This window comes from Gymnogyps californianus, chromosome 8, assembly GCF_018139145.2.
Source record: "Gymnogyps californianus isolate 813 chromosome 8, ASM1813914v2, whole genome shotgun sequence".
NCBI lineage: Eukaryota > Metazoa > Chordata > Aves > Accipitriformes > Cathartidae > Gymnogyps > Gymnogyps californianus.
This window is the reverse complement of record NC_059478.1, coordinates 8,432,313-8,444,754: the sequence shown is the minus strand read 5'-3', so window position 1 is coordinate 8,444,754 and position 12,442 is coordinate 8,432,313. Positions and strand designations below refer to the sequence as shown.

Below are 12,442 nucleotides of genomic sequence, written 5' to 3'. Positions count from 1 at the left end.
CTGACTACTGGTTTCATGATGCAGAGGCTAAAGGGAATGCATTATTTTCTTTGAAGAATGTTCCCAAAGTGCACTGAATCCCTTGAGATACATATTTTCTCTTTAAAAATAAATGCTGCTTTTTTTTTTCTTATTTCTTTTTTTCTTTTAAAGGAATAGGTCATGACAGTGTCCTTTGGGAATGTATGATCCGTCTTTGGCAATGGGGATGGACTAGATTACTGTTAAGGTCTCTCCCAACCCTGTCTGTTTTAATATAGTAAATCCAAGGTTTCTTTTTGGTTAAGATGCTATGAAATATACAGAAAACTTGCTTAGTTCTTGCGTAATTTCCAGTGTCCTTTACATGTTTAAATTTTGGCCCTGCATTGTCCTCTGTCCTGGAGTCTTTTGTGGAAAAGAAGTTCAGTGCCTCTAGGCTAGCTTAAAATATTTCAGCAAATTTGAGCTCTTCTATTAAAAGCTCTTTTTTTTAAAAAAGTCCACAGTTACATAATGGTGGTTTTCAGTAAGTATGATTCCACAGCCTGTTTAATGTCATGTTTCTTGAAACCTAACCTTCCATTTCCCTGTTATACCTGACCTGATAGCCCTGACTTCTACCTTTGAAAATATTCAGGAGTGCACATTTTAACCCATCAGTGAATGCTTTCTCACTTAACTTTTTTTCTTATTTCTCAAGTCAGTTAAAGATTTTACATTCCTCTGAACGTACTTTTTCTTTCTCAAGTGTGTCATCTCAATGTAGGCAAAATATCCAGATGTGTGTCAGATAGAACTAGATTCTTTGTTCATAAAGTAAATTTTAAGTAAAATTATAAAATAATCTAATATATTTGCCTTCTGCCCATGCGTATTACCAGTTCATTCACTTTAGTGTGGCTGTCAGCACATCTCCCCAGTCTGGATAAGTGTTTATTTCATTGTAAATCATTGCATTAGCAATTCTTCATGTATTGTTCTTAATTTGGTCCTCCAATTTAAAAAAAAAAAAAAAAAAAAAAAAGTTGCTGCTTATGTCTCTGCATGAAAGTGTGTATATTTATGTACCAGTTTCTGCATTGCCAGAATTTCTGTGTTGTACTAAAGCACCCACCCTTCTTTGAGAGGTTCTGAGTGTATTGCTTTAATTCTTCAGTCTTTATTTGTTGAGATGAATTACTTTTTGGATGTGACAAATTTTTTTTTTGTAAATGAAAGGAATTAGAAAAGATTGATATAATTACTTATGATATCAAGACTTAGCTTTTGTCCCTGGCCCAGTTTGAAATGAATACTTTACTGATACCAGTGTAAGCATCCTCCATGTTTAGGTGAATGGCTTTACTTGCTCCGGATGAATCAACTGTATTAAGGGACAAAACTCCTTGCTCAGCTTACCCTCTCTGTCCCCTTTTATTTGTTATACTGTGTGGTGAAGGCAGAACCAGTACCAGACATTGTCTCTTGAAAGGGAACCCTGTAGGGAGACGGAGAAACTGCCATCCCTAGCCAGTGTTGAGAGTTTACTGTAGGTCCCCAGAAGTCAAACTGCAGGAATAGCATGCTGGCCAGGAATCTGTGTTTTATCACGGTTGCTTTTCTGTTGGTTTGTTGTTGCTTGTTATAATGATGTCGCTACAAATGCTCTTTGCCAAGTTTCAGGGTTACCACCAAGTTAAATGAATGGTGGGAAGCTCGCAGCCTTGCAAGGGCAGCACCGGGCTCTCCGGCTATGTTCAGTCGCAGGGCTAAATTGAGTGCATCTTTTTTGGTTTTGTTTTGGTTTTGTGTTTTTAATTATGCCCTTAATTTAAGTCAAGCATGAAAGCTGCTAAATACCAGTATGACCTACCATTGAGAACAGCCTGGATCTAATCTAAAACACATGCTCCCTAGGTCTGATCTGAGGCTGGCTGCCTGCACAGGGTATGGATTGCATTAAGCTGGGATCTTTACCTGTTTATATCTGGGACTGTGTGTGATATGGTCTTAAAACTTGATGAGCAGTGTACGAAATGAGGTCATGACACCGTATCCTCAAATTGTTACTTTTTACTGTCTTGACAGGCCGTTTCTGTGAGGAGAACGTCGATGACTGTGTTTCAGACTCAGGAGTACCCCGCTGCTTTAATGGAGGGCAGTGCATTGACCAGATCAGGGGCTACAGCTGTATTTGTCTCCCCGGCTTCGCAGGCGAGCGATGCGAGGGAGATATCAATGAATGCCTCTCTAATCCTTGTAACCCTCGTGGAAGTCTGGACTGTGTTCAGCTGATAAATGATTATACATGCATCTGTCGTAGTGCTTTTACTGGTGAGTAGTTGTAAACATGCTTCCAATTTCAGAGTAATATCTTGAAAAATGGTCATTCTTTCCCTTTCTGGCAGTCATGTTATCTAGTCACTTCCCTTTACGATATCTGATTGTTTCCCTACACCATGTCTCAGTTTTTAAACCAATCTTTCTTTTAAACCTTCCAAGAAATTTGGCTTCCAGAGCTGTCTCAGACAAAGGAATCTCCTGAGACGCTTGGCTGCCAGGATTTTTTTTCTGTGGTACTTTTCTCTCCTTCATAATTTCACATTTCTAATACTGGAAGTGTAACTGTTCACGTGTCAGCTTCTCCATGGCTTTTCCTTCTGCAAAGCAGCATATGAATTTTCTCTATAAATCAGTGTCATGGTATCAATAATTAGCTTTTGGCCTCCTTTTCTATTCCTCGCTCCCTTTCCTCCTTACATTGGTGATGTGGTCAGGATGGAATACTCTATGCATAGACAGGCTGTACATTCCTAGCTTAGTGATGTGATCCTTCCACAATCCAACTTTGAATCCCAATTTTGCAAGAATTTCACACTGCACAAACTTATGTCTCTCTCTCGATCTCTTCTTTGTTAGTATTGCTGCTATTCTGCTTTCTGCCTCCCACTGGGCATAAGTTTGGGCTAATAGTCTGCAGATGTGTCTTAACTTTCAGCTTTGCAGTTTCCGTGTCAGTTTAACTTCTTATGTATTCAGTTTTCCTCTGTTAAAATCTTTCACTTTCCCTGCTTACCAGTGACCTTCTCTGCATGCTTTACCAGTAGTTTTTACTCTTTTTTTTCTTAAAATGTAAAGATGCTGTGATTTTTCCACTAAATCTGTGATTGTCAGATGCAAAGAAATCACAAAGACATACATTTGAAGAATCCACATAGTAGTTTTTGAATGCATTACCTAGACTGATAAAAGAAGTTCCTAAAAGAGCGACATATGAGGGAAGTGGAGCCAGCCTAGCTAGTGGTACACCAGTGCAGGTCATCAGCTAGGTTTATATTTAAGCCCGTCTGTTAAGCTTGCTTTTATGAATTATACCTCATTTTGTTTCTGGCTCTCATGGAAGGTTTGCTGGAACTTGGGGCATGGGGAGTGCAGACCTCCTGCACCCCAGGAGGAGAAGGGAGAGCTGCTGTGTCTCAGACATGAGATCTGTCTGGAAATGTTAGGCACAGAGGGGGAGCATGCTTCTTCCTCTAGCTGTTCGTCTTCTGCGCATTCCACATTGACCCTTCTGCCTGGGAGGGGACAGGGTGGCTTTGCTGTGGTTTGTGACTGATGGGATGCCAGGACTCTGTGGGCCGTCCTGCCCTGTCTGCTCCTGTCTGTGAGCAGTCAGTCTCGGCTGCACATGTGTGGAGACTTCTATTAATGTTTTCCTAGGGGGTCCAAGTCATGCTTAGGTCATCCTCATCTTTTTAAAGTCTGGTGTCAGAGTTTGACTCTGGGAGCTGCTGCAAATGCTAGGCAGTGCAGTAAGACCTCTGTCTAGCTGATCAGTCTGAGGAGAGTCCGCTTGCCTGTCCTATTCACTCATGTTGCAGCTGGTCCTGAGGGTTGTTCATTCATGGTTAGAGTGTGATTTGCCTTTGGACTCACTGAGCATCTCCCAAAAAGTAAAGAAGTCTTAGGAACCTCCAGATTGATGTGGTACAGCACCTTCAGCCTCTGTGCCTGCATGAATTGGGGGTGACGGCAGCAAATTCTGTCTTTGTGCTGGGTCACACATATTCTTGAGGAAGCAGACAAGGTGGGCTCTCTCCAAATACCCCTTGTGGATTCTAGGGTTGTGCCTTCCTCTACAGCTACTTAGAGAGCATGTGTTATCTGAAGAGGTGTGCCCTACCTGTTCTGAGGGGAAGGACTCATTGGAGTGTTTGGCTCGTTGGCTATTCACTGGAGTGTTTTGCTTTGTGATGGCTTTTTGATGTGCACGCACATGCACATTTCTCTGCTCTCTTCTCCCCGTGTGTCTACATCTCAGGTCGTCACTGTGAGAGTGTAATAGATGTGTGTCCCCGGAAGCCTTGTCAGAACGGAGGTACCTGTGCTGTTGCCAGCAATATGCCAGATGGGTTCATCTGCCAGTGTCCTCCGGTAAGCACCGTATCCTGAAACTGAATTGCCTGCCTCAACTGTGGAGTTCTCTGGCTACAGTTTCATTAGTTTCACTGGTTCACTGTAGGTGAAGGTTATCTTTTCTGTACTACTTGCGAAGCTATGTCCTTGGACACTCTTTACCCACATTGCTTAGTTTATCTACTTAGCTGGGAAACTCAGGGCTTCCAGGTGCCCTAGGAGAGTGATGCTGCCTGTTGTTACCCCAAACAATTCTGCTGTTGACGCAGGATAGCTGGCTTTTCTGTCTTAAACCTAGCATTAAATTTCAACAATTTTTTTTTCTATCCTGTGTTCTCTGTGCTTACTGCAAGATTCCCCTTGTTCATGGCTCTTATAAGTCCTTTTCAAAATGTAACAGAGCCTTGTAAGTTCCTAGTTTGTCCCTGAGGCTAGATCCAGAAAATCATGGCTCCTGCAATGAGGCTAGAGGAATTACGAGGGAGAAGGGGTTTGCATGTGACACCTTGCCTCCAGCCTTCGTAGCATTGAAGAATACGTTTGTGAGCCTGGTTGTTTTGCCTTTTTTTTCCCCCTGTAGGGTTATTCTGGAGCAAAATGTGAGTTCAGCAGCCACAGTACTTGTGGACAAGTGAAATGCAAGAAGGGGGAGCAGTGCATCCAGACATCTTCTGGTCCACGGTGCTATTGCCCCAAGCTGTCTGTGGGAGAGGAATGCCAGACCAACACGGGTTGTGCCAGTGCCCCTTGCCAGAACGGTGGAAGCTGCCACCCTCATTCTCAGCCTCCTTACTATTACTGTCAGTGCCCTATTCACACCCAAGGCAGCCAGTGTGAACAACCCGTAACTTTCAGCCCAGAGCCCAGAGGATGTTTGGATTCCCAGTGTGCAGAAAAAGCAAAAGATGGCTATTGTGATGAAGACTGTAACACTCACGCCTGCCAGTGGGATGGAGGCGACTGCTCCCTGACAGTGGAAGATCCTTGGGCCAACTGTTCCTCTTCATTGCGCTGCTGGATGCTTTTCAATGGACAGTGTGACGAGTTCTGCAACACACCCGAGTGCCTGTTTGACAACTTTGAATGTCAGCAAAATAGCAAAACGTGCAAGTAAGGCTTGATCCTGAGAACGGTTTCTCTGTGTCACTAATATATCTCCTGCTAGCGCTTTCAGTAGTTGGTACGCTTCATGCCTGCTGCTCCCATCTCTTCCGTTTTTTCTGTTGCTGGCCCTTGCTCTTGCTAAAAGTTTGGCATCAAGGAGTTTCTGCTTCTTTATGTACTTTTTGTCTGTTTTTGGAAAGAAGTTCTGAAATTTGTATGCTACGAACAAGTTGATAACCTCAACAATGCTAATATGTTAACCTGCTTGATGGATGTGCCCTGATTTCTGTGTAATAATGTAAATAGGAGGCATTTCGCCTTGTGCTAGATTTTAATAGTACTGCCTCCTACCCTGAATTTCATTCCATACCAGCAATACCTGTATTTTTATCCCAGCTGTATTTGCTACCTCTGAATGTGTTTTCCAGCTTATTTGTCGTGGCACTTCTTTCTCTTCAGTTATTTGTGATAAATGCTACAGCTTTGCTGTGATGACTCTCCCTTGGTGAGGCAGGAGGTGTTATAGCTTTATCTTAGTAAACAGAATAAGCAGTTCTCTTCCACTGGTACCAGAATTGAACCATGTGTGCTTGGGGTGTTCTGTGCTTCCTACTTCCACCCTGCCAGATTAGAAGCTTATCCTGGGGTTATATTTCTTCTCCTTATATCCTGAATATCAGTGTTATTTTACCTCAGATGATTATGAAGGGTGTAAGGCCTTGGCCCCTAGACTGCAGGTATACTGTACAGAATGTGTATGTCTTATATGCTGCCTGTAACCCTTTCGCTGTTCTAGGTATGACAAGTATTGTGCAGATCACTACGCAGATGGCCGCTGTGACCAGGGCTGTAATAGTGAGGAGTGTGGCTGGGACGGTCTGGACTGTGCTGGTGACAAAGCTGAGAAGCTGGCAGAAGGGACCCTAATCATTGTGGTCTTGATGCCCCCTGACGAGCTGCTGGGTGATGTTCGCAGCTTCTTGCGCACTTTGGGAACTCTCCTGCACACCAATCTGAGAATCAAGCTGGACTCCCAGGGAAACCCCATGGTATTCCCATACTATGGGGAGAAATCGGCAGCACGGAGTCGGCGATCACTTGTGGTCATTCGCAAGCACAGAGAACTGGAGCAAGAGGTCATTGGGTGAGTGGATGCCTTTGTGTTCCTGTGGCCTTGTTATGCTGATAGCTCTTGCTTGTAGGTGTCTGGGGCATTCTGGACCTTCTAGGGCTGTAGTCTGTTTTATTATGGGGAAATGTAAAGCTATTGCAACTGCCAAATTCAGTGCTGGAGTGGAAAGACTAACTTAAAAGTCTGCAGTTTAACCTAGTGCTTTGGCAAAAGTTTCTGTCGCTGACTTCTGTGGCCTCTTACTGTGTCTCTGCAGCACTAGGGTGTTCCTGGAGATTGACAACCGTCAGTGTGCAGAGGATTCGGAGCAATGCTTTCAGAACACAGAAGCTGCTGCAGCTCTCTTAGCTGCTCAGGCCATCAAGGGCATGTTGCCCTATCCTTTCGTGTCTGTGCAAAGTAAGTAATTGCAGAGGGAAAATTGCTTGTGGAGGAAGGCAGTCAGCAAACTGGGGCTTGCAAAATTCATGCTCAGATTATTGATCATCATCTTAATACATCTCACTGTTCAGTATGATTTCTGGGAGCTAACTTATTCATCCCCAGTTAGAGAAGTATGTATGTGCAATATGCTTATTCTGCTCTGAGGGGACATCTGGTTAGTAAGGCAGGGCATTTAAGTTTGGAGCCTAGTCATTTTAATACCTGTAGAAACAGTAATCTCTCATGTGCTGCAGCAGTGCAGCACATGCTGCAGTGATCTTGTCTGCACTAAAAACCATTCATGTGCTCTAAGCCATGAATTCAATGAAAAAGGTGCCGTTAGAGAGAAAGGGTGGGGGGCATTCTTCAGTCTACCAGATGTTTTCTCCTCTGGCAATATGTAATCCCTTTGATTTCTGCTTCCCTCTCCCTCAGTCTGAGGCTCGGCTGCAACCTTGTACTAGATTGATAATATCACTATTCCTAGTTGGGTCATGCTCATATCTTTATGTAGATCAGCTCTCTCTACACTGATTCAGGGTGGCTGTCTTTAGCCAGCAGGACTCTTGAGGAAGGAGCAAGATCTTCAGTTCAGCAGTCACATACTCTAAAAGATGTTTTGAGAAACAAGATCAAGGGGAGCCAGAAAGACAGGATGTATTCTTACAACAGTTGCAGCAGAGCCTAAACTTCCTCAAGCCTTTGCTTTAAACGCATCACAGTATAGAGACAGTACACTCTCTGTGGGGAAGACTCTGATTGAGAAAAGAAAGTATGTAGATTGAAGATCGTTGTCTCTACTTTGTTAATCTCATTGTATTTTAACTGGAATTTTTAGGTGAACCCTTGTTACCACCGAAGACCCAGTTGCTTTACCTACTTGCTGTGGCAGCTTTGATCATCCTCTTAATCCTTCTCTTGGGTGTGATGATGGCAAAGCGTAAGCGCAAACATGGTTCGCTGTGGCTCCCAGAGGGCTTTATTCTGCGCAGGGATCCTAGTAATCATAAGCGCAGAGAACCAGTTGGGGAAGATGCTGTTGGACTCAAGTAAGTTTGCATTTAGGCCACTGACAGTGTGTTTATTAGTGTGTTAGAGGATTTTGAGAACATAGTGTATAAATCTTTCATTAAAGGCACTTACCTCCATAGAGAAAGCTGCATTTTAAGCTAGAACTTCTTAGGCTATTTCTCTAAATTTTAATATATCTGTTTTGGACAGGGGAACTTTAACTCTAATCTATAAAATGCTAGTAAGGAATCTGATCTCCTGGTTATATTTGGTTTTCTGACACTCTGTTTACTTCAGCGGTTGGGTACCGTTTGCATAATTTCCTCCCAGAACAGGTGAGACATTTTTAGGTCGATAGGTGACAGCGAATTTTTAATACATCTAGCTCAACGCGTTAAAGACATGACTCAGAAATAATGGGAAGTTTCAAAAGAAGAATCCCATTTATGCAGTTTTGGCTTTCCACTGGATTAATCAAGTTTGCAGTTCTAAATGCATTTAATGCCATTGTTGGCTGCCTGAAATTTCTGATTTCTTGGCCCCTCTGTTGCGAGCTACCAAACTTGCAAGCATCCCATCCTTGGTCTCTGCAGGCTAGTGTAAGTAGCAGTAGTAGCATCTGGTCAGCCTGCAAAGTGATGTGTCCTCCTTGTTTGTTAGAAATCTGTCAGTCCAGATACCAGAGGGTAACCTGGCAGATTCTGGACCAACTGAACACTGGGCAGGTGATGGTGGACCTCAGCCAAAGAGAGCAAAGGTAAGGAGCTCCAAGACTTGAATATCGCCTGAAACTGAAACTGCTAGTGAGGAAAACAGCTGCATTAACTTCCAGAGTATGCCACTTGCTCAAAACCTCCCTTTGCTTAGGGTTTTGTAATATATAACTAATGATATCTGAGGAGCAAATCCTCAGGTTAACACTGCCACCACAGGCCAGTAGAGAAACCAGGTAACTTCTGTTCCAGTGTCCTCTCCCTACCCAGGCCCTGCTGCATCAAGGTTAACGGTAGTGTAATGTCTTGCAGTTCAGGCCTGATAACATATGGTGGGAGTGTGAAAGCTGAGAATGCCAAGCAGAGGTAAATGGAGACCGTCAATAGGTTAAAACAAACAAACAAAAAAACCCAAAGAAAACCCCAAGAAAAACAAAAAAAAAGAAAAAAGAAAAAAACCAAAACAAAAAACCCCAACAAAACTAAGAAAACCCCAAGAACTTTCAGTGTCTTTGGCCACTTGATGAGCATTTTGAAGCAACTGCTTATTTCCTGTGCTCAGGCTGAGGATCAAGCCTTGCTCCCGGAAGGTGATGAGCAGATCGATCAGCGCCAGTGGACACAGCAGCACTTGGAGGCAGCAGACGTCTGTGGGAGCACGTCACTAGCCCTTACACCACCTCAAGCAGATCAAGAAGTGGATGTTCTGGATGTCAATGTTAGAGGGCCAGGTCAGTACTCTGAGCGTCCATGTGTTCTGCCAGCCACCGACCTCCCCTGTCTCCAATGGCTGGGACTGCTAACGTTTAAAAATTATATGATGTATACAGGAACACCAGCAGAAATTTTATGGTACTTAAGGAAAGCTCATGTGCACCCCAGAAAAGAAAGCCGGACAGATTGGATCATGGTCTGTAGCACATGGAATATCATGTAACCAGGAGAAAAAGAGTTCGCTTAGCAAGCACCTATAGGAACCACAGCTGTAGCATCTGCTTTATAACAATGCATGCCTAAAAGATACTGTCAAAATGCCATTGTGGCAGAAATTTGGAATACATAGTTGTGCTGGAAATAACCCCTAGCTTCTCCAGCTGGATCACTGCAGGGATTTGTGGCAGATTCCGCTAAGGACCAACTTAGCACGGTTTATACCTGAGGTGTCTGTTATCTGGGGTGGAAGCAAGGATGGCTTTTTCCTGAATAAGATGACTTCTGGCAGACAGTATACCCTGATGAGCAGTGTGTGAGACATCTGTGCTGGAACAGAGCGGCAATGCAGCAAGCTTGTTAATGACTTTTTTTTTTTATTCACTGATTTATATCCTCAACTCACTAATTCAATGAGTTGATCACCATAACACAACTGTGAACTTTGAAGGAAACTTCTTTAACACGCACATGTGCACACAGGCTTGCTCTCTTTCAGTCTCAAATGACTAGATGCAGTAAGAATGCTCTGCTTTTCTAAGTGTAGCACTAAAGCTATGTAACTTGGTAAGAGACTGAGTGGGTCACCTGGTAATAACTCATTCCTGTGTTCTGAGAGGAGAGAGTTGACCAAGAACTTTATCCTGGTCGGAAGAGCTGCAAGCATGGCTCTTGTTCATGTGCTGAGAGGTGATTCTGATGATATTGCTGCAACTGCTTTTTATTGGATTTTGTGGGAATATTTCCATGCAATTTAATGATGACTGGACCTATTCTCTCAGTTCCCTTCTATTGTCTTTTCTGCTCATTGACCCGTTAGCTCTCCTAAATGCAAAGCACAGGGAAGGAGGGATTTCTGTGTAACGAGTGTGAGAACATAAACCATCAGTGCCAAATGTAAGCTTTTCTTTATTTCCCCTGTTGAAGCTTCTAGTTGTGTGGCAGGGTGTAAAAGCTTTCCAAGTGCAGGCAATAACGTTCTTAAGACTTCAGACTGCTTATTTTCACGTTCACTCAAAGCTTTGTCCAACAATAGCAATGGAATAATACTGACCTGTGGGTTGCTTTCCTGCCATTCAGATGCAACTGTGAAGCTTGGAGCAAGCTGCTGTGAGCTATCCCCCTCTGCGGCATCAGAAGCAAGCAGCTGAGTTACTGTCAGGGGAAGAAATCGTTTAGAAAGTCTGAGAAGTGTTGGAGTAATGGGTTAGTAAGGAGGGGTAGGATTCCTCACAGTTAGTGTAGCTGTTCATCTGCCCTGGCCACCTTCCTCTTCCTTTGCAGGCAGAGGGAAGAAATAGGCACTTCTGAGAGGCAGTTCATCTCTGTCTCAAGCAGAAGTCTCCTGAAGACTAAATGGCTCACACTCCAGTAATGCTTCACTGCCCCTAATTACAAAGGGTGTTGAGGCTGACTGGCTTGGGTACAGGTGTCTGGGCTGGAGCCATCTGAAGCTGGGTGAGTTAGATCCTGGCCACAGGTCCAGGTGGCAGGTAGAACAGTAGAGATCTTTTCTAGAGAGAGGAGAGGCAAGTTGAAACGCCTCAGTGTACTAAGGGGTTGTTCCCTCTCTTAATCCAGCACCTTCTATGGTCTCTCAAGTTTAGGGGGATCCAAGAGGTCCAGTCTCCTACAGAAGTATTGCCTAGAGACTTTGCCAGTGGGTTCTTTACATCCCAGCTTTCAGTATATTGTGCCTGTGTGAGTCCTTCAGTTGTACCTATCTGGTGAACTTCTGGCTTTACCATCTTGCTCTGAGTTTTACATTTACCCAGGGGCTGTCTTCTTGAAAGACAGCAAACAGAACAGTTTTTATAAAATGCTGCCGTCACCTTTGTCTCCCCATGCTGTTCTTTCTCTGTGTCCCCCAGAGTGGTGAGGACATTCTTTTCACTGGAGTTATTGTGAGTGTGTAACCAGGGTAATGCAATTATAGGCATAAATGGTAGCACCACCTATAATTAAAACTGATGAACTGTCCCTGTTATATGCCCCTCTTTTTCAGTTACTAAAACTTCAGTGGTTCAGACTGGAATTTTCCATGCTGTGTGTCTGCCTCCAGCTGGATCCTTTTGGGTTCTTTTCCAGCTATTTCAGAGAACAAGCTGGAAGGAGGAAAAAAGACATTGTGTCCACAGCTTTTTTTTTTAGTAGTCCATCAAGCATTTAATTGTGACGGTCTAGCTGGATGTGCTTTTTGCTAGCCTCATAAAACTACCCGTGTGTGGCCAACTTACAAAGCTCTGAAAAGAGCTGCACATACCTGAGAGACTTTTTGGATAGTGGCAGCTAATTTTTCCAAGGATTTAATGCATACTATAGCTGTGTCCCTGTAGAGCAGCTAGGCATGATCTGTCCAGGACAACTGCAGTGATTGAGCAAGCAAGACCTTCCTGCGAGTGGTTTTCCCAGGGCTGTGGTGCTGGAGAAAAGGAAAGCTCCTTTCTGTGCTCCGTCTCTCTGCTCTTTGTGTCGGGGCAGTACGGAGGAGACCGCAGCCTGACTTGAATATTGAGAAGTATTCATTTGGGACGAGGAAGCAGAGCCAGCAGTGGGAGGGAGAAGCACAAAAGGAGGTATAGCCTTGGACCACAGGCAAAGAGGGTCTATAGACAGGACTGGATCTTGGAACTGAACCCAGGCCCATACGTCAACACTTCGCTGCCGTCCAAGAAATCCTGAGAAAGTAGCTCGGTGAAAGCCTGCGTGTCCTGTGAGCGTGAGCCACTAGGAGGAGTGTGCATGCTGCTGC

General features: G+C 44.0%; 1 protein-coding gene across 1 annotated transcript in view; it reads left to right on the top strand.

Annotated features, from left to right (window-relative positions):
- Window positions 1-12,442, top strand: part of NOTCH2 (notch receptor 2) — an 87,635-nt gene that overhangs the window by 67,319 nt on the left and 7,874 nt on the right. Inside the window, exons 22-29 of the mRNA XM_050900506.1 lie at window positions 2,050-2,295; window positions 4,283-4,395; window positions 4,958-5,487; window positions 6,278-6,625; window positions 6,870-7,012; window positions 7,875-8,085; window positions 8,708-8,804; window positions 9,323-9,491. Of these exons, the coding sequence (XP_050756463.1) occupies window positions 2,050-2,295; window positions 4,283-4,395; window positions 4,958-5,487; window positions 6,278-6,625; window positions 6,870-7,012; window positions 7,875-8,085; window positions 8,708-8,804; window positions 9,323-9,491 (1,857 nt within the window). The remainder of the gene's footprint in view (window positions 1-2,049; window positions 2,296-4,282; window positions 4,396-4,957; window positions 5,488-6,277; window positions 6,626-6,869; window positions 7,013-7,874; window positions 8,086-8,707; window positions 8,805-9,322; window positions 9,492-12,442) is intronic.